The sequence below is a fragment of the Bombina bombina genome, chromosome 7 (genome assembly GCF_027579735.1).
Source record: "Bombina bombina isolate aBomBom1 chromosome 7, aBomBom1.pri, whole genome shotgun sequence".
Taxonomy (NCBI): Eukaryota; Metazoa; Chordata; class Amphibia; order Anura; family Bombinatoridae; genus Bombina; species Bombina bombina.
Genome location: NC_069505.1, coordinates 288,574,973 through 288,602,221, shown reverse-complemented (window position 1 = coordinate 288,602,221; position 27,249 = coordinate 288,574,973). Strand labels below are relative to the sequence as shown.

General features: G+C 39.2%; 1 protein-coding gene across 3 annotated transcripts in view; it reads right to left on the bottom strand.

Moving 5' to 3' along the window:
- The window catches only part of PLXNA1 (plexin A1), a 344,408-nt gene that overhangs the window by 50,569 nt on the left and 266,590 nt on the right, over positions 1 to 27,249 (bottom strand). For all 3 annotated transcript variants that reach the window (XM_053720837.1, XM_053720839.1, XM_053720838.1), the window contains exons 12-21: positions 18,015 to 18,205; positions 14,425 to 14,576; positions 13,910 to 14,030; positions 12,961 to 13,097; positions 11,981 to 12,148; positions 11,015 to 11,108; positions 10,387 to 10,626; positions 10,159 to 10,302; positions 9,312 to 9,546; positions 4,675 to 4,817 (exon numbers count right to left, since the gene is read on the bottom strand). In XM_053720837.1, coding sequence (XP_053576812.1) covers positions 4,675 to 4,817; positions 9,312 to 9,546; positions 10,159 to 10,302; positions 10,387 to 10,626; positions 11,015 to 11,108; positions 11,981 to 12,148; positions 12,961 to 13,097; positions 13,910 to 14,030; positions 14,425 to 14,576; positions 18,015 to 18,205 — 1,625 coding nt within the window. The remainder of the gene's footprint in view (positions 1 to 4,674; positions 4,818 to 9,311; positions 9,547 to 10,158; positions 10,303 to 10,386; positions 10,627 to 11,014; positions 11,109 to 11,980; positions 12,149 to 12,960; positions 13,098 to 13,909; positions 14,031 to 14,424; positions 14,577 to 18,014; positions 18,206 to 27,249) is intronic.

Sequence of the window (27,249 nt, the reverse complement as noted above, 5' to 3'; positions counted from 1 at the left end):
CTCAAGTACCATCAACCTCTGCAAAAAAAACACCAAGTAGCACAAAAACCTCTTGCAGCTGGCATATCAATCACTGGAGTATTTATAATGTATTCAGCGAGTATTTAAGCAGGAATTTTTGGAGTGGTTCTGTAGGGTACAAATTGCACATAACAGCCACTCCTGCAGAGTTGGAAGAAGGTATGTTCTTGATACACACACCTCCAGCTCTCTAACGCCGCACAGCCACGCTTAACAGACACTGATTGCTTTTGTAACTTAGAAAGTCATTGAATTGTTTCAATAGGAAACCCAGCCGTGGCATCATGAAAAGAGTTCATGTGTACGTCAAGGGTTAACCTCTTCCTCACTAGAGGACTAAATTAATCTGGAAATATCTGCCCCTACCCAGAACCCAACAGCAATATTTGGATGGGCGACACTTCACCCAACAGCAATATATGCAAGAGATTGGTCTGAATGTTAATTAACTTATGTTTTTTGTCTAATACTCCAAAGGATGCTGGGATAAAAATGTGATCTTCAAAAAAATTGTTGCATAATAAAAAAAGCAAGGATCTGAGATATTTTCAACATTCCCCTGAGAATTAGTATCTCTAGTTAAGTGGTACAATGACGCGGGTTAGGGGAATTGGAGAGCATTACTTCTGCACGTTAGGACACTGAACTGCACGGTGTCTGTCTATCTGGCAATCAGTGGGTTACAAGACAGATGGACACTCAGTTTTCATAAGTTAATGGGAATCACTGACGGACACCGAGTCTGCTCAGTAAAAAAAAAAAAAAAAAAAAAAAAAAAAGACACTGTAGCTACTAATCTGTGCGATTCTGAGCCGGCAGCTAATCTTAAGCTCATGCTGATTAAAGAATAACAAAAGCTAATATGATTACGTCTCTGAACTGCAGAATTCATTTCATTTTTGTTTCTTCTTCTAGGAATTTTTACTCAGAATCTGTTCTTTCTATTGGCATTTACTGCGGTTTCACCCCTGAGTTTTGGGGACAGATTGTAAGTTTAAGGACAACTAAAAGGCACATGGAAGTCACAATTAAACTTCCATGATTTAGACAGCTCTGTCACCGTTAGATTGTTAGAGACTCTGCATTTCTTTGTTTAAAATAAATTAGCTTCCTATGTATGTCTTTTTTTAAACTACTCTCTTTCTCGTGGTAAAAGTTGTTACAACTTTGCTGCATTCCATGAGAGCTTACTGAGGTAGGCTCACGAGTGTGCACGTTTATTATGCACTATATGACATACTGAGGTAGGTTCAGTGTGCATGTGTCTTGTGCACTATGACACGTGCATGCGAGTCAAGAAATGTATGTATTGGACAGTAAAAAGACATAGTTGCTGTATACTGCGCAAGGCACTACACACTGCGAGAATACCTCAGTATGCTCTTGTGCAAAAATGCTACATTTTAACAAAGGAAACTAAGAAAAAGAGGGACATTAGAAGTCATATGTTTTAAAAACTGTTCGCTCTATCTAAAACTTTCATTTTGACTTCCTTTAATACTAAAACATTTTTTTTAGTTCTAAGAAATGTGATATATTGTGAGAGATCCATCGCCTGAGGAAAATAAACAAGTTAAATCATACAAGCCCCTATATTACCAGAATACATCCAGTGACTGGGAGGCTGGGGGCACTGCTCTTTCGCTCTGTCACCGTTAGATTGTTAGAAATCCTGCATTTTCTTTACATAGATTGTAAGGTCAGAAGCGGCTCACTGTTTGTGGCAGCACAGATTGTAAGGTCAGAAGCGGCTCACTGTTTGTGGCAACACATAGATTGTAAGGTCAGAAGCGGCTCACTGTTTGTGGCAGCACAGATTGTAAGGTCAGAAGCGGCTCACTGTTTGTGGCAGCACAGATTGTAAGGTCAGAAGCGGCTCACTGTTTGTGGCAACACATAGATTGTAAGGTCAGAAGCGGCTCACTGTTTGTGGCAACACACAGATTGTAAGGTCAGAAGCGGCTCACTGTTTGTGGCAGCACAGATTGTAAGGTCAGAAGCGGCTCACTGTTTGTGGCAGCACAGATTGTAAGGTCAGAAGCGGCTCACTGTTTGTGGCAACACATAGATTGTAAGGTCAGAAGCGGCTCACTGTTTGTGGCAGCACAGATTGTAAGGTCAGAAGCGGCTCACTGTTTGTTGCAACACAGATTGTAAGGTCAGAAGCGGCTCACTGTTTGTGGCAACACAGATTGTAAGGTCAGAAGCGGCTCACTGTGGCAGAACAGATTGTAAGGTCAGAAGCGGCTCACTGTTTGTGGCAACACATAGATTGTAAGGTCAGAAGCGGCTCACTTTTTGTGGCAACACAGATTGTAAGGTCAGAAGCGGCTCACTGTTTGTGGCAACACACAGATTGTAAGATCAGAAGCAGCTCACTGTTTGTGGCAACACATAGATTGTAAGGTCAGAAGCGGCTCACTGTTTGTGGCAGCACAGATTGTAAGGTCAGAAGCGGCTCACTGTTTGTTGCAACACAGATTGTAAGGTCAGAAGCGGCTCACTGTTTGTTGCAACACAGATTGTAAGATCAGAAGCGGCTCACTGTTTGTGGCAACACAAATTGTAAGGTCAGAAGCGGCTCACTGTTTGCGACAGCACATAGATTGTAAGGTCAGAAGCGGCTCACTGTTTGTGGCAACACAGATTGTAAGGTCAGAAGCGGCTCACTGTTCGGGCAACAAAGATTGTAAGGTCAGAAGCAGCTCACTGTTTGGGCAACACAGATTGTAAGGTCAGAAGCGGCTCACTGTTTGGGCAACACAGATTGTAAGGTCAGAAGCGGCTCACTGTTTGTGGCAACACATAGATTGTAAGGTCAGAAGCGGCTCACTGTTTGTGGCAACACATAGATTGTAAGGTCAGAAGCGGCTCACTGTTTGTGGCAACACATAGATTGTAAGGTCAGAAGCGGCTCACTGTTTGTGCCAACACATAGATTGTAAGGTCAGAAGCGGCTCACTGTGGCAACACAGATTGTAAGGTCAGAAGCGGCTCAATGTGGCAACACAAAAAATGTGAACAAAGCTGTAACTTGACTTGAGCTAGATATCTTGACAGTGAGCAGCATCTGGATGAGGTAAAGATGGTGTTGCTATATTTGAGGAAATCTTCATCAGAATCCAAAAGCTGATCTCATTAACAAAAACATTTTTGTAAGAAATGTTTTCCCCCAAAAAGCTGATTTTGCACCAGCGTCCCCAGCACGATATCTGCAGTGATTCACTGTCCGGCGATGAAAAAGCCACCTGCAAGATCTGTAGCTTTTAACAAGCCAATAAACTTTTTCTGCATTAAAACAAAAACAAGTAAACCGTTTGCAACTGACACATACAGATGTTATATGCTCGGAGAAGTGGCGTCTCATTTCATGGACTGGATGCTGAAAGTAAATTTGAAAAGCTATTAAACATATTGAACTGTTAAACAAGTTCAGAAAATGTAAAACACTTAAATGCCTCTCTCTTTAACGGGAATCCTATTGATGTTATTAAAGTACAATAAATAGCGGCCTTTCACTACAGAGCAAGATGTCATTTTAACGTAAAGCTTAGAGCATTTGCTGGATAATTCAGCATTAGTTCAATAGCATTCAGCTTGAAAGCACAAGTCCCAGTGGCCACACTATGAATATTACGGAAGCAAAGAAAGCTCTTGTATGTAACGCAGGCTTTGTGGCGCCAAAGGTCCACAAAAGACATAGGGGGAAGCATAGCTCCAAGGACAAGTCACAGGAAATCTAACCGTGCCCAATCATACAATCCCTAATGACACTCAAAGCAAAAGCGGTCATCCCACCGGATTTCATCGAACGGATCGGCTGTGAGTGACAAGGTTATAGTTGCACAGTGCCATATTGGCTACCAAGTAGTCTATGATGTGCTAATTGGGAGTTTTTTTTTTTAAGTTTTTTTATTTAGAATTTTATAACAAAAGTAGTTTATCTTTATTTACTATATCAGAGATTAGATTGTGCATATTTAACCCCCATATACAACATATTTTAACAGGTGCTTGCTGCAGCCAATGGGACCCAGGAAAAAACAATGCAAATATGTCACAGCATCGGAGTCGTTACAATAATACACAGCTTCGTAAATGTGATCAATATAACAACAACTAGCGACTATTTTCATGTATCCGTTATTTTGTATTCAAATTGCGAATAACAAACATCACGTGAATTGTACGAATCGTCTGGGCAATAAGAGCGACTAAAAAGCCACATGCAAGAAGTCTAACGTTTAGCAACACATTATTTGTAAACCTATTTAGCTGGGATGTTTAACCCTTTCATAACATTACAGAATGACATTCACAGTCCCTTTAACAGCACAAATGAAAGGACAGTAGTAATTTATCACTGACACACCAGCTAGCCAGCAGCTCAGAGGAAATTCTAGAAAAAACAATTCAGAACAAACTGCAGGAATGCAAGGCAAAGATAGCAATGCAAAATTAGCGGCTTTGAGATGTTCAGTTTTGTATTTATTCCCTTCACAATAGGCTGATAATGAGCAGAATATTTCAGCCAAATACGCAATATAGTCAGTTTTCTTTTTTATTCTAAGCTGAATGATGTGATCATTTCAGAGTTTGTGGAACTGCACCAAATACTGCAGATGAACTAATAAACAGATAAAACGTACAAACCTCCATTTCCTTTAGTACAGGGTGGTCTTCTATTCCGGGGAACAGCACTCTCATGGCGTACGTCCGATAGTCCAAGAACGGGATGCCGGCACCATCCAAGTCATTGGTCAACTCATGGATGTCTGTCTGCAGCTCGGCAAACGCTAAAACAGAAAACAGACGCAAAGGTACATTAATTATTAACCAACAGTCCACCCATTCATAGAATGAAATTCTGAAATTATCTAGAGGACTCAGCACTGTAAAATGTGTTTCCCCCTAAATTAAAGCGTCCCCAAATGCCTTGTTATATTGCTGCAAGGGGGATAGCTCCTATAGGTGTACTTTTGTATTAGAGATAGCTGGTTTTAATTATTGAATCCACTACCTATTGCTCTCAAGAAGACAAACACTCAAATGGGCTGAGCCTGCAAGAAGAGCAGACCAGCTTACATTATCACAGTTCTTACTATATAGCCAACACTTAGGTACTGAAATTTTCCTTATAGGTGGTGGTGTCAGTGAATAAAACAAGCTATTTTACTGGGAGGTGGATTTCTGCTACTGCACCTTGCTTGTAACACTTTTCAAAAGCCAATACCACAGTACGGACATTTTCATATTAGGTTCAACGTGCAAAATAATCAATTTTAAATGACGAAATCAGGGCACACAATCTATTTGTAAATAATTTAATAACATCCAGCAAGTAATGCGTTTTATATCAGACACATTAAATGGGAGGACATTTCACAGTACTAAGTCCCTTTAATTCACCATTTTGGATAACACATTTTATTACTTGGTATAGCAAGAAGATAATAGCAGTTAATGTGGAGCCGGCTATCTTGTGCGATTAGCATCTTATTAGACAGATAGTGCTCAGCGCTGATAGCACGATGCACATCACACAATGCTGACAGCGCCACTGCAGGGGGAGTTCTGGCCTTCAGGAAGTCAGCTGTGTGCTCCTCATACAAATACATTTTACTGAATATTTCACATTTCATACCTGAGGGATCCAAATATTAGCCCTGGGCCTTGTTTAAGGAGAGATGGAGCTACTCAGGTGCCTCAGATCTCTCCCAGCTAAAGGTGCGGTGAGAAAAGCGCAGAGCTATTCTAATCACATTAGTAGTAGTGCAATGTGCTCCTGCATGAAACAGACATTTCTGTTGTGTTGGTATAGAGTGAAATTTTCAGCCGTGTCTTTTTTGTTTTGTTTTTTAACAGAATAAAAGGGACAGTCTACTCCAGAATTTGTATGGTTTAAAAAGAGATAATCCCTTTAATACCCATTCCCCAGTTTTTCACAGCCAACACTGTTATATAAATACACTTTTTACCCTCTCTGATTACCTTGTATCTAAGCCTCTGCAGAGTGCTCCTTATCTCAGTGCTTTTGACATACTTGCATTTTAGTCAATCAGTGCTGCCTCCTAAATAACTCCATGGGAATGAGCACAATGTTATCTATAGGGCACACATGAACTAGCACTATCTGTGAAAAACTGTCAAATGCACTAAGTTAAAAGGCAGCTAAGTAAAGGACTTAGATTTAGCTTTCAACAAAGAATACCAAGAGAACAAAGCAAATTTGATGATAAAAATAAATTGGAAAGTTATTTAAAATTGCGCTATCACAATTATGACTGGACTGTCCCTTTAACATTCTTTGTACTTCCAAACTCCAGCCACCATTTGCCTTATTTGGAGGAGCCAATCTGCGCATTAGTCAGCAAACAACATGGCTAGTCTTAGTCATAATGTTAGTGTAACATGCATTGCTTTGTAGTGAGGCGTTAAAGCCAACAAGGGTGGATATGTAGCAGGGTTAGCCATGATAAGCCAGCAGGTGCGTTTCTAGAAAATCCTCAATTTTTCATTGACCGTAACATAACATTGTATATAAAAATCTCAAGGTGTTTACTCCCTTTAGGATGCAGGCGCAGCTTAAAGGGACACTAAACCCAAATTTTTTCTTTCATTATTCAGATAGAGCAGAAATTTTAAGCAACTTTCTTATTTACTCCTATTTTCAATGTTTCTTTGTTCTCTTGCTATCTTTATTTAAAAAGCAGGAATGTAACTCTTAGGAGCCCGCCCATTTTTGGTTCAGCACCTGGGTTATGCTTGCTTATTGGTTGGCTAAATGTACCAATAAGCAAGCGCAATCAAGGGTGCTGAACCTAAATTGGTCTGGCTCCAAAGCTTTAAATTCCTGCTTTTTAAATAAAGATAGCAAGAGAGCGAAGAAATTTGATAATAGGAGTAAATTATAAAGTTGCTTAAAATTTCATGCTCTAAAAAATTGGGACTGAGAGGGCAATATATATTTTCTGGTGATTTATACCCAGAGCTGCATGAAAAAGGACAGAGCTACCTCTGCGTACTTATGGAACCATTTCTAAATATCTCAAACTTTTGGCTTTAAGATACAGCAAATGTTCTGCCAATTTGTATAGAGATCCATTTACATTCAGCAGCATTTTTGTAGATTCTATTCACACTAACAGCTGGCTGAATGATTTTTTTGTTTAGCATGTTTTCAAAATCACACACCCACATAAAATAATAATATTTTACATATTTTATAATCCGACTCATAGACAAGTACTTGCAGAGTAAATAAGTATCAATATATAAAAAGTGAGACAGGCGGATTTTTGATTGGGGGGAAAGCTTTTTTGCCTGTCTTAACTGCATGCAATAATGTCCTTGTCACACTGCACATAACATCTGTAGGGCAGGGAAGCAAAAACTACAAACAGTAGGAGTGAGGTGAATAGGTGAGGAGCAAGGCTGGGGAGGGAGTAGGAGTTAGATGTATAAATGGGGAGCAACGCTCAGGAAGGAGTGAGGTGTATAGGTGAGGAGCAAGGCTGGGGAGGAAGTAGGAGTGAGACGTTTAGATGGGGAGTCAGGCTCAGTAAGGAATGAGGTGTATAGGTGAGGAGCAAGGCTGGGGAGGAAGCAGGAGTGATGTATAGATGGGGAGCAACGCTCAGGAAGGAGTGAGGTGCATAGGTGAGGAGCAAGGCTGGGGAGGGAGTTGGAGTGAGACATATAGATGGGGAGCCAGGCTCAGGAAGGAGTGAGGTGTATAAGTGAAGAGCAAGGATGGGGAGGAAGTAGGAGTGAGACGTTTAGATGGGAAGTCAGGCTCAGGAAGGAGTGAGGTGTATAGGTGAGGAGCAAGGCTGGGGAGGGAGGAGTGAGACGTATAGATGGGGAGCCAGGTTCAGGAAGGAATGAGGTGTATAGGTAAGGAGCCAGATCTATAGGAGGAGAGCCAGGCTGAGGAGAGAGTAGGAGTTAGATGCACAGATGAGGAGCCAGACTCAGAAAGGAGTAAGATCTATAGGAGAGGCGCCAGACTCAGAAAGGAGTAAGATCTATAGGAGAGGCGCCAGACTCAGAAAGGAGTAAGATCTATAGGAGATGAGCCAGACTCAGAAAGGAGTAAGATCTATAGGAGATGAGCCAGACTCAGAAAGGAGTAAGATCTATAGGAGAGGAGCCAGGCTGAGGAGAGAGTAGGAGTTAGATGCACAGATGAGGAGCCAGACTCAGAAAGGAGTAAGATCTATAGGAGAGGCGCCAGACTCAGAAAGGAGTAGGATCTATAGGAGAGGCGCCAGACTCAGAAAGGAGTAGGATCTATAGGAGATGAGCCAGACTCAGAAAGGAGTAAGATCTATAGGAGAGGAGCCAGGCTGTGGAGAGAGTAGGTGTTATATGTACAGGTGAGGAGTTAAGCTCAGGACGGAGGGGCAGCAGCACTGGGGTAAAAAGGAAAATGACAAGCAGGAGTGTGGACAGCATAAATGTCTTATCTGTGCATAAACACTCAAAGACAGAGATCTAGTACAGATGGAATGCTGCTTAATTAAAAGCCCATACTTTTATGTGACATCTGCGGATTATTAAAGACCATCTTCCCAGCAGCCCCAGTCATTTTTTCCATCTATAACATGGTGTATCTATTCATATATATTTATCCCTTTTCAGTCTCTTTTGTAATGCCAGCTTCATTTAGCACCTATGGGCTGGCAGCAGTTGGCAGGGTTACGACCCCAAGTTCTGGATCAGGAATAAATGGGCAATTAAGCTTCCTCTGAAAGATCTTCACAGACTCCTGTGTCCCAGTTCTGCCTATTCTTCCTCCTTATAATGAGGTTCCCTGGTATTCTCAGTATCTCCGTTGCCGCGCTTGCTCTGCGCTGCTGCTCAGAGGATCAGAGACCGGCGGCATATAAAAGGGAAAGAGACTGCAGCCAATCATTTGCACATTTTCCTGTACTTTATTAATAGGAATAAATGGCAAGACCATTATACAGCAATCTGAAAGCAGTTGGGGCGGGGGGGTGTTATATGCCCCTGAATATGCTGCTGTGAGGGTTTTTATGAGAATATGGCAGAGAGGGCATTAAGGTGTTATATGTACTGAGTGATCCCAGAGCGGCAACATCGAAAACGAAAAGGTTTCACTGCGATACTGTTTTACCGGGAGAGTCAGCATGAAAATAAAGAGTACAAAGATCTACTGCTAGACAGCTTCATTAGCACCAAATCCTAACATGCTCCTGGCACTGTACGTATAGAAAGCCTACTCAGGGCTGCACCGATACCACAGCAAGCTATGCGCTTCTACTCACCCTCTTTACATTCTAAGGCTACACGGGATTCCAGGTTATCCATCTGCAGCTGCAGGCGTTTCAGAGTACGGTCTGCGTCTCGTGACTTGCGCTTGTATGCAATGAGGACAATTATGATGATAAGTAAGAGCAGACCACCCCCTCCTCCAATGCCGACAATGGCGGGAAGTGTCAAGAGGCTGTCGGAGTAAATCTGCAGGGTACCTGGGGAGAACTCAAACCCACCGGCTTTGATCTGAGAAAAATAGAAAATGTTCACAAATACATACACAGCGCTGGAAACGTCAGACTGACTAGTCACTCATTTACTCAAGTTTAAACATGCACTAACACACACTCAAATATACAAACACACAATACATAAACTACATATGGCATCATGCACACTTTATATATTTATTTAAAAAGAGCAAAAACACCAAACTATACAGACTGACTAGACGCTAGTTTACACGTGCACTCACACACACGCTCACATATAAATACATATACACATACAAACACACACACATACATTGCAGACTGTACCATACACGCATGTGCACACACACACACACACACATAAATATATTACACATATATACATACACACACATTTTTATATATATATATATATATATATATATATATATATATATAACATATATACATACACATGTACACACACACACGTCTATAGCTATATATCTATGTATATATCTATATTACACATATATACATACACACATTTATGTAAATATATATATATATATATATGTAAATACACATGTACACACACACACGTATATTTATAGCTATATTTCTATGTATGTATCTATATTACACTTATATACATACACACACTTACGGTGACTTTATGTTGTCCAGTGAGATTTGGGGACTCGCAGAGAAGCTGGGTCTCAGATACTGTAAGTGCACATGGAGTGTCACCAATTAACACTGTATAATTAAGCCTGAAGTTCCCAGGCGCAGCCGGGACAAGATTGCGACCCTACGAAGTTACAAATAAATGGTAAGTGATGGTTGTTTACTAAATTAACATGACGTTCGCACCTCACAGTCGCTACACACTAACCTTAATGATGAGGGGAGAGCTGGGTTTTAGCTCAAGGTTTCCAGTAAGGCTCAGAGGCTCAAACACAGGATCTGGGTAGTAAGTAAAGCTGGTTATATTGACAATGAGCAGGGCTTGGACGTTGTCCATGATGAAACCAATCTCATCTGGTCGGTCTCCATTCTCTGGTGGGTTCCTGAAGGGGTTCTCAATGGAAGGTGCCAAACAGACCATGGTGGTGTCATTGTGAACGGTGCAGTTCTATCAGAAACAAGTTACAGAGCATGAGAAAGTGGCCGAAATGTAAGAAGGGGACTTTACTTATCCAGTGACCCTAAAGAAGCCATAGGAAGGGTCAGTGCTGCAAGCAACACGCCACAATTCTCTTACCTTCCTGAAATTGGGTTTAACAAGTACTTTCTACTAAAAAAAAAACACCCAGATCCTCAACAGGTCATCCTATTCATTCACAAGATAACTACTACTGATACTCTACCGTACTTACTAAAGCCAACACATTTTCAGTATGTGGGGATATTTAGCACTTTCCGCCTATCACATTCACAGTTGTATTTAGAATATAAACACGTTTTATGTTTATCACAACTTACAGACCATAATCAGTGTTTACTAACAAGGATGAACTTACGTTCTCGCGCTCTGTGTCCCCATATTTAGCACGTATTCTGGGTTCTTTTATGGTTGCCAGGTTCATCCCAGTTACCGTTAAAGGGGTCCCACCACTGCAAACAGGAAACATATTGTTAGTGTGGCAGGGTTAGCTGGTCTTCATTAGCTGGCCTTGTACTGTACACTGAACAATATATTTTACTTAATACTGTGTCAACGCAGACAAATATGATTAAACTGAGCCAGTAGCTTAAAGGGACATGAAACCCAACATTTTTCTTTCATGATTTAGGTAGAACATACAATTTTAAACAACTTTCCAGTTTACATCTATTATCAAATTTGCTTCATTCTCTTGGTATCATTTGTTGAAGGAACAGCAATGCAGTACTGGTTTCTAACTGAACACATGGGTGAGCCAATTACAATCTGTATATATATGCAGTCACCAATCAGCAGCTAGAACCTAGGTTATTTGCTGCTCCTGAGCTTACCTAGATAAACCTTTCAGCAAAGGATAACAAGAGAAGGAAGCAAATACAATGAGAGAATACAATTGTAAAGTTGTTTAAAATTGAATGTCTAATTATGACTTTCTGTCCCTTTAAGGAGGATACAATATCATTGTCTTATGTGATGAAATGTGAGTTTAGCACAAACCTAAGAGTATATATAACAGACTATATGTAAATATATAAATATTTGTGTATATAAACTAAAACAATTGCCCGGCAAGTTGACCTGGTACATAGCGCCCACCTTGCAGCTGGTACAAACCGCACCCAGGTATCTGGCACATATTGCCCATATCTAAGTCACTGTGTATGGCCCTTGTGAGAAGGCCTGGACTACACTTGTTTTTATGAAGTTGGTGTCATCAGATGATTTATTTCCCTTTGCACGACAATACACATGTGCTCATCATGCTATATGTAAACAGTACAGTCTACACACGGATGTCGCATGTCAGTATCATGTCTGTTACCTGGCTATGCTCCACTCTGGCTCGATCTTTGACACCGTAGGGTCCTCAGTATAGTTGTACTTGACTTCCTGATTTAGAAGCGTTGCCCGGTTGATGTGAATTTGAATTTCTGCCCTGCCAGGATTCTGCCCCTGGGGGGTTTTACAACGAATCTCTCGGGCACTTCGCCTTGGAAAAAACACACAAACCTCACATCAGAACATGAAAGCTTTTATTTGCAAACAAAACAAATGTGTCAAGCTATGGCACATGCACGTCATTCCCTGCAGGGCACATTTTCTCTTCCGTGCCCAGACAAGATATACAAACAGAATGCAGGTAATTCTAAAGCTGAGCTCAGATTATTAGATATTAACAGACACTGTCAGAGACTGGTCACTGAGCGAGGTGGGTCAGCTTGTTACAGAACCCAGCAGAACCCCTTGCGAAGGTGAATAGTTTTCAGTGCAGACACTGCCGATTCATATGGAGCTATTTTTACTGAGCAGTTGTTAAATGCCGGGTAAAAGTAACAGAAAAAAAAGCTTCCACTGAACCAACACTCTGTATCACACATTCTCGCAGCAAACAGCAGCTATTAGTACTGATAACCAGCAATTACCACAGGAAAATATTTAAAGACTCGCTCTATTATCATTCGTAATCTAGAAATTATGCACTTGAAATGCTATGGAAGGAAAGACGCAGGAAGAAGCAAAGCAAATCTGTAAATCGGAGAATACTGCCGGGGTACGAGAAGAGGATTTAACTCCTCAGCTGCCATAGTCGCTAGCATCAATACAGTGCGTAAGCTGCTCACACATAGGGAAAGTAAACAACCTTTCTCTCTCATTTGAAACGTGCTGTTTCACAAGCCACAAATGTATTAAATTGACAGTAAACAACCTTTCTCTCTCATTTGAAACGTGCTCTTTCACAAACCAGAAATGTATTAAATTGACGGTAAATGCCCATGCAGCTATGTGACAGTGTGTACTTACCCTGCAAAGACACAAGGACGGCCGCCAATGTCTACAGACACATCACTGCCTGCATTTAAGTTGTAACCCTCAATGGATATCCAGGTACCACCTGACAAAGGGCCGCGAGCTGGCGTCACACGATTAAACACTGGGGTCTGGGGGAATAGACACACAATTAGGGGACAACAGAATGTGTGGTGTAATAAAAGGTCACTCCTGATATTGTTATATAACAAAACAAGAACCACAGGGTCACAAATATATTACTACTAGTGTCGTGATGCACATAGGGTTCCATGTACGAAGCAGCAGAAGCTGTTCCGGAGCCTTTGTGGGGCAGGTTTGCATATGTGAGAAGCAGCCGTCAGACTACTGCTCCTCTGAGGTGGCAAAGAGAAATCACGAGAGCTCGCACTCAGTGATTGACAGTCCCTTCTATTGACATGAGTGAAGGGGCGGGCATTGCACACTCAGCGGAGTGTGTAATGCTGCATGCAGGCCAGCGAATGAACAGATCCGCTGCCCATATGCGGCGAAGGTGTGCGGACAGCTTCTCAAGTGGAAAAGCTGACTGCACACGTCTTTTAATGCATGGGGCCCATAGTGTTTTGGAAGGGGAAGTGAAGGACCCTTTATTAAAAAGTTTGTGTGTGTGATGACCTTGAACTAAACGCTCACTCTACAGAATCTACATTTTGCTAGAAGTGGCCCAGTGCGGGTACCTCCTCCTTACACAGAAATATAGGAAAAGTTAATTGTATAGTGAGATTCAATTTAGGGGATTAACGACTGTTTTTCGTGTGGGAAGAGAATTAATGACATTTTTAGTCAATTTAGCATCAAAATGAAGAAACCTATTCATGCGGGCCAGGCGCCTTTTTTAGGTGAAAGTTAGGGATCTCAAAGAGAATACGAAGGAAGAGAAAGGATTATATGGAAAACCATTTATTATTGTCTGGTGACTTACCACAAACGTAAACGTCTTTGGAGAGAGAGTCCTGTAGTCCTGGGAGCAGTCTCTTATGCAAACCTCAACTGACACCTCGAGGTTTGTTGTCCTGCTGGCATTGCCAATCTCGCACACAATCCTAAAGAATAATATCAAGACGTCACATATTTAGCCCAATACCTTTAACTCAAAGGAAACATCAGCATAAAGCAACCTAACATTCATATGTCTGACCAGAGCACTTTTACTGAGCAGCTGCTAATGGTCAACGCCTTTGCTCTGGGAAGCAAAACTAGGAGTCTGCTCACTAAATAACGTGATAGAAATAATTATTTACTGTCTGTTTATAAATTCAGTTTTCAGATCCTCTCTCATTTCTACAAAGAAGATGATGCACACTGCTAAGCACTGCTGCTGAATCACTGACCATGCCGAGGCATAGCTGCTTACTCTCTCCGTGCCCAGACTGGACTTGCCAGTAATTACACCTCTCAGAGACTAACAAACCCAATACAGAACCCAAATGAACTTACTGCTCAGCACTGATGTATTCACTCTCCAGAGGGACACACATGACTCTTCCTACTCTCACCCCAAAGCGGATATCGTCAAACCTTAATCCCAGATTCTCGCCCGTGATGGTCAGTAGGGTACCACCTTGCTTGGGACCAGTTTCTGGAAAAAGCTATAAAAAATAATCAGGTTAAACATTTCCCCCCAACTCAGTGAAAAAGGTACATAAATAAAAACATCATCCCCAATTCACTTGCGTGAGAAACAGGTAAACCACGATACTTAGTGGGGCCTTGCAGAAGGGGAACTGAATGGTTTTCAAACAGATGGTCAGTGTGTAATAAAATCCCATATTAAATTGTTTACAACAATATAGATATAAACATAAAGCAACTGTGCAAGAGATGAGTAAATTCTGAAATGGCTATTTTTTTTTTTTTAATCTTTAACTGTTTATTTGTTCAATAAGTGAGTGGTCACAGAGCTGAATGCACCCCAGCATCATCTCAGTGGTCACTCAAACAGAAGTCATTCGTTTAAGAACAGGCCAGGTGTGGCATGACAGAGCCTCCTGCGCAGATCTACCGAATACATTTTACCTGATTTTCAATTTATCAACAACTCTTAAGAAGCAACAAAAGATAGTGGGACAATTTCGTTTATGGCCGACTCGTTTTTGTATTGCAGGAGACAGAGTTCTGAAGACTCCGTTCTCCTGCTGTGTTCCTTTTCTTACTGCAGGCGGCTGCGTTTTGTACGTTAATGTAAGCAAGCAGGGGGCTCTTTGTAAATCCACGCACATTGCTGTTGAGTTTGAACAGCAAAGTGAAACAGAGTCGTTAAGCTGAGGAACCCATGTGAATCTGCCAGTACTTTACAAACACTAACCCAACTGGATCCATGAATATTTTATAGCAATGAAATGTACAACAGCCATTTGTAAATGGAGACAGGGACTGAAGCAGAATTTGTGATGCGAAAAAGATAAAGCAGACGTGATAGAAAAACACTGAACTAAACTAAAAAAAGTGCAGAGGGCAGAGTGAGACAATAGGCAGGAGAGGACCATAAGGTGACATGATGCTGAGATAGGAGGGACCCAGGTCACAGTATTGCACGTGTAAGACAAGTAGGGTCAATGAGGATAGGAGCTTCACAGGATTGACTACTCATGTCACAAGCGCAGGGGACAGTATGGGGCTGAGATATGACACACAAGTGTGCTGACCTAGGAAATCACTTAAACGGAGATGCCTTCCTTAATTAGATAGGTAGCTATTTAGCTGACCAGGAGATGAGGAGGTTTGGGACATAGAGGAAGATTCTCTATAGTGGTCAGTACTAGACACAAAGCTCACAAATACTCAACAAAACCTAAACACTCAACAAAACCAGCAGCTTAGTATCTCCTCATCTACATATCAGCTGCCATGTTCTGCACACGATTGACCACAATCACTGTACTAAAAAGCTGTAAGTCCCTAACAGGGCAGAGAAGAACGTGGCACAACCAAAGCAAATTTCAGACAGACAGTTTATATGCTACATACAAACTGCCTTTAATTAAAAAAATTATGGTTCATTCTATAAGCTCCATGTCACTACGATGGTGTCACAGTGCGCGCACTACCGGCGCATCCCATCTGAAATCGCACGTTTATACAGACTTATTCTCTGCCTGTTATTTCTCCCAAGGACAAACACTGGGTAACTAGCAAGCGACCCCAGTTACCCCTCCTCTTTATCCTAGCAAGTAGCTAGGGGAGGCTCTGCGGCCTGATGAGACGCATTAAGCAAGATTATTTCCAATAAAGCAGACAGGTGTGGTGTGACAGTGGCTGCATTATGACTGATGAGCAGAGGGGAGGTGGCACAGCAGCACCAATAACAAGCTAATTACGTGCAATTTCACACCAGATTTTGCTCGCCTCCACAGCGACCCATCACTCGTCACACACCTGCAGGCGCTAAACAGAATTAATGCGTCCCCATGCCAGCTACAGGATCTCATTCCCTGGAATTATGGTGCTTGTTACTGTTTGACGTTGGAAGAAGGAAGGCGATTTATGCGATACTTGATGTCCACTCCATACTTTCTTTTTCAGCCAGGTGCTTGGCATGACATTCATTTGCTACTTTCAAGTAATCTGTATCAGAGTTGAACAATACAGGAACTGATCCAATTTTACAATCCTGCCAATTTATCCGTGTAAGAAATGAGCTCCTGGCCCCTAAAATGCATTACAGCTTTTTTCTTCTAAACTTAACTTGTTTTATGAAAAAAATATTTGACATTTAACTAGAGCTCTGTCATACGAATGATGGGATTCTGTCGTTTTCTCTCTCTATTAACCTCAATGTTCACCATAAAACATATATAAAGGGTCTTTATATATTAGGAAGCCCTGTACACACCAGACCAGAGGGGGAATACATAATGCACTATTTATGTCCTACACAAATACTGCAGTGACCTGGGGGTTGTGTACCTAGTGTGCGCTCCCTATACCACCTGTACAAGGCAGCTTTATTCTTCTCATATCACAGGCAGACTTGTTTTTATTCACAGCTTTCCCCGTTCTATCTCCCCCTCCTGCTCAATCCCTTAATTGGTTTCACAGGGGGACTTTTAAATAAAACAACAAACATTTCTTCAGAAAAAATAAAAACAGTCTGCTCTGTTAGATATTCATAAGCAGGAGGCAAAGAGAGAGGATCACAGAGAGTCGGTGAGGAATTGATCTGAGCAACATTTGGCATACCCGCAGATCTTTGTACTACGCCTTCCTCTATCCTACAGCCTCAGATCTGCCCCTGTAAGTGCAGCAAGTAATATCAGAGGGTGGCACTTCCCGCAGGAGCCATGTGTGAGACCAGGAGAGAGAACGCGAGATTCACCATCCACGGCCCCATGGACTGCTGCTAAATAGTCACCATTTCTTGCAAGTTATTAAGTCTTATTCACTCGTATCAGTATTTGCACATGATCATTTTATATTTTGCTTCTCTATTTTATTATATTGATGCAATGAATTAAATTGTCACTGTAGGACTCTAGATGTCACCAGTGATGGAAAAATAATAATAATATAATAATAATTATAATTAACAACAACTATTTATATAGCGCCTTTCTCCCTGTGGGACTCAAAGCGCTTTTTCAGTGCTCGCTCTCAAGATTTAACCAAATCGGCAGCTGAATAGTAATAGTTGTTATTATTACCCAATTTAATGGTACTTATTTTATCGACCTCGGAAGGATGAAGGGCTGAGTCGTCCCTGCCGGGATTTGAACTTGGATCTTTTAAACAGGCTTTTTTGTAGTCGGGGCATTTACCAACTGAGCTACATCACCGGCATATATATGATAAAAATAATGGCGTAAGAGCCCTACACGATAATCTGCCTAGGGGAGAAGCATGCTCTTAGCATCCGATTTAGATTTTATTCTATTCAAGTCTTCAGGAAGTGAGTTCAGTATCGGCATTCTCTTCTTGTAAGGAACTTTAAGCTTTACATACTTACAGTATCTACAGTGCACAGCAGTAATATAGCAGAATTATAACAATAGATTTCCCGCCCCTGAATGGCGCCACTTCCAGTACCTCACCTTGGTAATCCTGGGGTCAGTGCAGCGGCTGTTGGCAGTGCTGGCGTGCATCCAGGAGCTGTCGTACACAGCGCAGTTCTGTCGCAGAGTGCACTTCCTCTCACTCACACACCAACCACACTCGAAGTGAGGATCTGATTTCAGGCACAACCCGCAACTCTCTCGCAGAGCTGAGCACTTGTACAGATGGGCTGTACGGCAAGGACAAACAGTCATTATATAAGGAAGAAATTATACAAAACATTTGCCTAGCATATAAATGTCTGAGACACAAGGGGCAAGTGGCGCTGGCATCTCTAGCTAAACTTATCACTGTTACTGATATAAAAGGTGTACGTGTATAAAATCCATCTTTACCAGAGCATCTTGTGTTTTCTCCTAATGTTCTGCAGAATACCTGTCATTTGTCTACAGACAACACTAACTTGGCATAACCACACAGTCAGTGGCTACTACACAAGGAGAGAAGCTTATCCGCAAACCGTGTGTGTGTGCACATGTATGTATGTATGTGTATATATATATATATATATATATATATATATATATATGTAAAATAGAAATGGCTGCAGCACTCCAAGTTGTTTTTTATAACATTTTTATTACAAGCAGTGAAATACAGGCGACGTTTCGGGCCTCTGCCCTTTCTCAAGCCAAGTGATTAGTACATAATCCAACTCCACCTTTTATAGGCAGTCCATGTGACACAACACAGGTGTAGATAATTACAATTGTGATAATACATATTCTTACAACAGAATAAAAATCAATAAACAGTGATTTTGTTTTATAATCATAACTATGCATTTTTTATATACAAAAAACTTGTGATTTTCAATTTATGTAATTCTTTACACACCTTCTTATTTTTAAATATTTAGTGTTACTGTGGGGAAAATATAAAGTGACCTTAACAGTTCATTATCTTGTCTGTGAATTATGTGAGATAATTTCATGTTAGTGATTTTTCATTACCATTTATTTATACTATTAAGAAATTTTTTTATTTTATTAAAAACAGTAATCAAACTAACAACTAAATTCTAATCTTGCAAGATATGTTTTATCTCTGATGGATGTTAAACAGGGGAATGCATACACTCTAATATTATTTACTATATGTAAACCATAACAACAGCATTCAAAATAAGATCCTTATATTTTTACAAACAACCTATTTTTTTATTATGTTATTCAGCACATCTCTTTTTTCAAGTTGTTCTCTTTTCTTTATGTGAATCTTGATCTAAATCATAGAAAGAAAGTTTACAGTAAATTATCATAATCATTACAGAAACAAAAACAGGTTATAGTCTTTATTTAAACCTTTAGGGTGCATACTTTCTAGTCTATTGATCCAAATAACCTCTCTCTGCTGTAGTTTTTTAACCCTATCCTGTCCCCTTCTCTGTATTGGAACATGTTCAAGGATTTGAAACCTTAACTGATTAACATTATGGTTTTTCTCTTTAAAGTGTACAGATACAGGTAAATCTGAAATGGCCTTACGTATGGTGTATTTGTGTTGTGTGAGTCTGTCTTTCATTTTTTGGGTAGTTTCCCCTATGTATATTAGCCCACAGGGACATTTTAGAGAATATATGACATGATCCGTTTGACAAGTAAACAAACCATTAATCCTATATTTTTTACCCGTGTATGGGTGGACAACCTCACTGCCTTTAATCACACAGCTACAATGTGAACAATTATAACAGGGAAAAGTGCCTTTCTTTTTTGAAAATGACATTCTTGTCTTACTACTACCTATGTCAGTTTTGATTAAATAATCCTTTAAGTTTTTAGGTCTTTTGTATGATAGCAATGGAAAAGATTGAAATTCCTTTATATCCTGATAATTATTTTTTAAAATATGCCAATGTTTTTTGACAATACCAGATATCTGCTTACTATTGACATTGTATGTGCTTACAAATGGAATTCTCTCCATCTGTTTGGTTTTCAATGTTTTTTGTAAGAGTTGATTACGAGGGATTTGATTGACCTTTTTTAATTCATCATCTAATATTTTTATCGGGTAACCCCTTTGTTTAAATTTTTGTCCCATTTCAAGTAACCTTCTATTGCATACATCTTCATCACTCACTATTCGTTTAACACGAATGTATTGTGATTTCGGTAGAGATTTAATTGTATTTTCTGGATGACAACTTGTATATGATAGAAACGTATTTTTATCAGTTTTTTTAACAAAAAGATCAGTTTTAAACTTATTTTCTTCTATTGCTACAGTCACATCCAGAAAATCAATGCATTTTCTATCATACTGCATAGTAAATTCAATATTAGCCGGGTTTGAATTAATTTGTTTTAGAAACGCCTCAAGAGTATCTTCATTGCCTAACCATATCATAAATACATCGTCTATATAGCGCCACCATACGCAAGCATGCTGTTTAAACAGTTCACTAGAATAGATGAAATCATCTTCAAATGTGCCCATATATATGCCTGCGTATGGTGGCGCCATATTAGCACCCATAGCGGTGCCTCTCTTTTGCCGGTAGTACATGTCACCAAATAGAAAATAATTGTTGTTCAATACAAATGCCAATAATTCAATTATAAAATTAATTTGTGAACCTGTATATATTTGTTCCTTAACCAAGTATTGTTTCACTGATTGTACACCCCCTACATGGGGAATACTTGTATATAGATTCTTAACGTCTAAGGTGACTAGAATAGGGTTTTCTTGGCCATTTAGTTTAATCTCATTTAGCCTATTGAGGAATTCAGTAGAATCCTCCAAATAAGATGATAGTTTGGACACTATTGGTTTAAGTATTCTATCTAGAAAAGTGGCTATATTTGACAAGACTGAATCAACGCTTGCCACAATGGGGCGTCCCGGTGGGTTAATGAGGGACTTGTGGATTTTAGGAAGTATATATATCAGGGGAGTGATACATTCTTTCTTTAGCAAATATTGACTTAGTTTCTGGTCAATGATACCTTTATCTAGGGCATTTTGGACAATAACTTTCAATTCATTTTGTATTGTTTTTAATGGATTATTTTCAAGCTTTTCATATACCTCGGTGTCCCTTAATTGATTGTTTATTTCTTCTATGTATTTTGTTTTATCCATGATTATAATTGCCCCGCCCTTATCCGCTTTTTTAATAATTATATCAGGGTTATTTATAATTTTATTAAGGGATCGTTTCTCCTCAACTGTTAAATTGTACTTCATTTGTATCCCCTTATGTACTCTGATGTTGTATTTAAGTTTTTCTATATCCTTATTTACCAATGTAATATACGTTTCAATAGGATGATAATTTGTAGGCGGAATAAAGCTAGACTTAGCAGTTAAATCAAAATCAGAGAATTTCAAACAATCAACATTATCAGTATTTACATTTACAGCGTTATACGGTATTCTAGAAAAGTGAGCTTTAAGACGCAATTGTCTAAAGAATCTATATAGCTCAATGTCCAAGTCCATACAATTAATGGTGTTGCTCGGGCAAAAGCCCAAACCTTTATTGAGTAAATTCAATTCCCCTTCGGTGAACGGTACCTGTGATATGTTGATCACTAAATCATTTACCGTTTCACCCGACGTCCTTTCGGTGGCCGACTTGCGTTGCCTCTGGTATTTTCGGCCGCCGAAAGGACGTCTTAAAGCTCACTTTTCTAGAATACCGTATAACGCTGTAAATGTAAATACTGATAATGTTGATTGTTTGAAATTCTCAGATTTTGATTTAACTGCTAAGTCTAGCTTTATTCCGCCTACAAATTATCATCCTATTGAAACGTATATTACATTGGTAAATAAGGATATAGAAAAACTTAAATACAACATCAGAGTACATAAGGGGATACAAATGAAGTACAATTTAACAGTTGAGGAGAAACGATCCCTTAATAAAATTATAAATAACCCTGATATAATTATTAAAAAAGCGGATAAGGGCGGGGCAATTATAATCATGGATAAAACAAAATACATAGAAGAAATAAACAATCAATTAAGGGACACCGAGGTATATGAAAAGCTTGAAAATAATCCATTAAAAACAATACAAAATGAATTGAAAGTTATTGTCCAAAATGCCCTAGATAAAGGTATCATTGACCAGAAACTAAGTCAATATTTGCTAAAGAAAGAATGTATCACTCCCCTGATATATATACTTCCTAAAATCCACAAGTCCCTCATTAACCCACCGGGACGCCCCATTGTGGCAAGCGTTGATTCAGTCTTGTCAAATATAGCCACTTTTCTAGATAGAATACTTAAACCAATAGTGTCCAAACTATCATCTTATTTGGAGGATTCTACTGAATTCCTCAATAGGCTAAATGAGATTAAACTAAATGGCCAAGAAAACCTTATTCTAGTCACCTTAGACGTTAAGAATCTATATACAAGTATTCCCCATGTAGGGGGTGTACAATCAGTGAAACAATACTTGGTTAAGGAACAAATATATACAGGTTCACAAATTAATTTTATAATTGAATTATTGGCATTTGTATTGAACAACAATTATTTTCTATTTGGTGACATGTACTACCGGCAAAAGAGAGGCACCGCTATGGGTGCTAATATGGCGCCACCATACGCAGGCATATATATGGGCACATTTGAAGATGATTTCATCTATTCTAGTGAACTGTTTAAACAGCATGCTTGCGTATGGTGGCGCTATATAGACGATGTATTTATGATATGGTTAGGCAATGAAGATACTCTTGAGGCGTTTCTAAAACAAATTAATTCAAACCCGGCTAATATTGAATTTACTATGCAGTATGATAGAAAATGCATTGATTTTCTGGATGTGACTGTAGCAATAGAAGAAAATAAGTTTAAAACTGATCTTTTTGTTAAAAAAACTGATAAAAATACGTTTCTATCATATACAAGTTGTCATCCAGAAAATACAATTAAATCTCTACCGAAATCACAATACATTCGTGTTAAACGAATAGTGAGTGATGAAGATGTATGCAATAGAAGGTTACTTGAAATGGGACAAAAATTTAAACAAAGGGGTTACCCGATAAAAATATTAGATGATGAATTAAAAAAGGTCAATCAAATCCCTCGTAATCAACTCTTACAAAAAACATTGAAAACCAAACAGATGGAGAGAATTCCATTTGTAAGCACATACAATGTCAATAGTAAGCAGATATCTGGTATTGTCAAAAAACATTGGCATATTTTAAAAAATAATTATCAGGATATAAAGGAATTTCAATCTTTTCCATTGCTATCATACAAAAGACCTAAAAACTTAAAGGATTATTTAATCAAAACTGACATAGGTAGTAGTAAGACAAGAATGTCATTTTCAAAAAAGAAAGGCACTTTTCCCTGTTATAATTGTTCACATTGTAGCTGTGTGATTAAAGGCAGTGAGGTTGTCCACCCATACACGGGTAAAAAATATAGGATTAATGGTTTGTTTACTTGTCAAACGGATCATGTCATATATTCTCTAAAATGTCCCTGTGGGCTAATATACATAGGGGAAACTACCCAAAAAATGAAAGACAGACTCACACAACACAAATACACCATACGTAAGGCCATTTCAGATTTACCTGTATCTGCACACTTTAAAGAGAAAAACCATAATGTTAATCAGTTAAGGTTTCAAATCCTTGAACATGTTCCAATACAGAGAAGGGGACAGGATAGGGTTAAAAAACTACAGCAGAGAGAGGTTATTTGGATCAATAGACTAGAAAGTATGCACCCTAAAGGTTTAAATAAAGACTATAACCTGTTTTTGTTTCTGTAATGATTATGATAATTTACTGTAAACTTTCTTTCTATGATTTAGATCAAGATTCACATAAAGAAAAGAGAACAACTTGAAAAAAGAGATGTGCTGAATAACATAATAAAAAAATAGGTTGTTTGTAAAAATATAAGGATCTTATTTTGAATGCTGTTGTTATGGTTTACATATAGTAAATAATATTAGAGTGTATGCATTCCCCTGTTTAACATCCATCAGAGATAAAACATATCTTGCAAGATTAGAATTTAGTTGTTAGTTTGATTACTGTTTTTAATAAAATAAAAAAATTTCTTAATAGTATAAATAAATGGTAATGAAAAATCACTAACATGAAATTATCTCACATAATTCACAGACAAGATAATGAACTGTTAAGGTCACTTTATATTTTCCCCACAGTAACACTAAATATTTAAAAATAAGAAGGTGTGTAAAGAATTACATAAATTGAAAATCACAAGTTTTTTGTATATAAAAAATGCATAGTTATGATTATAAAACAAAATCACTGTTTATTGATTATTTTTATTCTGTTGTAAGAATATGTATTATCACAATTGTAATTATCTACACCTGTGTTGTGTCACATGGACTGCCTATAAAAGGTGGAGTTGGATTATGTACTAATCACTTGGCTTGAGAAAGGGCAGAGGCCCGAAACGTCGCCTGTATTTCACTGCTTGTAATAAAAATGTTATAAAAAACAACTTGGAGTGCTGCAGCCATTTCTATTTTACATATTAATACCTGTCAAGGTGAGACAGCGGCTGCTTGCACCCTTATCGAGGACAGAATTGGTGCTGGACGTTAACTTGTTTATATATATATATATATATATATATAACATAATTTATGAAAGAACTTACCTGATAAATTCATTTCATTCATATTAGCAAGAGTCCATGAGCTAGTGACGTATGGGATATACATTCCTACCAGGAGGGGCAAAGTTTCCCAAACCTCAAAATGCCTATAAATACACCCCTCACCACACCCACAAATCAGTTTAACAAATAGCCAAGAAGTGGGGTGATAAGAAAAAAGTGAGAAAGCATAAAAAAATAAGGAATTGGAATAATTGTGCTTTATACAAAAAAATCATAATCACCACAAAAAAAGGGTGGGCCTCATGGACTCTTGCTAATATGAAAGAAATGAATTTATCAGGTAAGTTCTTACATAAATTATGTTTTCTTTCATGTAATTAGCAAGAGTCCATGAGCTAGTGACGTATGGGATAATGACTACCCAAGATGTGGATCTTTCCATGCAAGAGTCACTAGGGAGGGAGGGATAAAATAAAGACAGCCAATTCCGCTGAAAAATAATCCACACCCAAATTAAAGTTTAAATTATAAGAAGAAGATTCAAACTGAAACAGCTGCCTGAAGTACTTTTCTACCAAAAACAGCTTCAGAAGAAGAAAACACATCAAAATGGTAGAATTTAGTAAAAGTATGCAAAGAAGACCAAGTTGCTGCTTTGCAAATCTGATCAACCGAAGCTTCATTCCTAAACGCCCAGGAAGTAGAAACTGACCTAGTAGAATGAGCTGTAATCCTTTGAGGCGGAGTTTTACCCGACTCGACATAAGCATGATGAATTAAAGATTTCAACCAAGATGCCAAAGAAATGGCAGAAGCCTTCTGACCTTTCCTAGAACCGGAAAAGATAACAAATAGACTAGAAGTCTTTCGGAAATTCTTAGTAGCTTCAACATAATATTTCAAAGCTCTAACTACATCCAAAGAATGCAATGATTTCTCCTTAGAATTCTTAGGATTAGGACATAATGAAGGAACTACAATTTCTCTACTAATGTTGTTAGAATTCACAACCTTAGGTAAAAATTTAAAAGAAGTTCGCAACACCGCCTTATCCTGATGAAAAATCAGAAAAGGAGACTCACAAGAAAGAGCAGATAACTCAGAAACTCTTCTGGCAGAAGAGATGGCCAAAAGGAACAAAACTTTCCAAGAAAGTAATTTAATGTCCAAAGAATGCATAGGTTCAAACGGAGGAGCTTGAAGAGCCCCCAGAACCAAATTCAAACTCCAAGGAGGATAAATTGACTTAATGACAGGTTTTATACGAACCAAAGCTTGTACAAAACAATGAATATCAGGAAGATTAGCAATCTTTCTGTGAAAAAGAACAGAAAGAGCAGAGATTTGTCCTTTCAAGGAACTTGCAGACAAACCTTTATCCAAACCATCCTGAAGAAACTGTAAAATTCTCGGAATTCTAAAAGAATGCCAGGAAAAATGATAAGAAAGACACCAAGAAATATAAGTCTTCCAGACTCTATAATATATCTCCCTAGATACATATTTACGAGCCTGTAACATAGTATTAATCACAGAGTCAGAGAAACCTCTTTGACTAAGAATCAAGCGTTCAATCTCCATACCTTTAAATTTAAGGATTTGAGATCCTGATGGAAAAAAGGACCTTGTGACAGAAGGTCTGGTCTTACCGGAAGAGTCCACGGTTGGCAAGAGGCCATCCGGACAAGATCCGCATACCAAAACCTGTGAGGCCATGCTGGAGCCACCAGCAGAACAAACGAGCATTCCTTCAGAATCTTGGAGATTACTCTTGGAAGAAGAACTAGAGGCGGAAAGATATAGGCAGGATGATACTTCCAAGGAAGTGACAACGCATCCACTGCTTCCGCTTGAGGATCCCTGGATCTGGACAGATACCTGGGAAGTTTCTTGTTTAGATGAGAAGCCATCAGATCTATTTCTGGAAGACCCCACATTTGAACAATCTGAAGAAATACCTCTGGGTGAAGAGACCATTCGCCCGGATGTAATGTTTGGCGGCTGAGATAATCCGCTTCCCAATTGTCTATACCTGGGATATGAACCGCAGAAACTAGACAGGAGCTGGATTCCGCCCATACCAGAATTCGAGATACTTCTTTCATAGCCAGAGGACTGTGAGTCCCTCCTTGATGATTGATGTATGCCACAGTTGTGACATTGTCTGTCTGAAAACAAATGAATGATTCTCTCTTTAGAAGAGGCCAAGACTGAAGAGCTCTGAAAATTGCACGGAGTTCCAAAATATTGATCGGTAATCTCACCTCCTGAGATTCCCAAACCCCTTGTGCTGTCAGAGACCCCCAAACAGCTCCCCAACCTGTCAGACTTGCATCTGTTGAAATTACAGTCCAGGTCGGAAGAACAAAAGAAGCCCCCTGAACTAAACGATGGTGATCTGTCCACCACATCAGAGAGTGTCGTACAATCGGTGTTAAAGATATTAATTGAGATATCTTTGTGTAATCCCTGCACCACTGGTTCAGCATACAGAGCTGAAGAGGTCGCATGTGAAAACGAGCAAAGGGGATCGCGTCCAATGCTGCAGTCATAAGACCTAGAATTTCCATGCATAAAGCTACCGAAGGGAATGATTGTAACTGAAGGTTTCGACAAGCT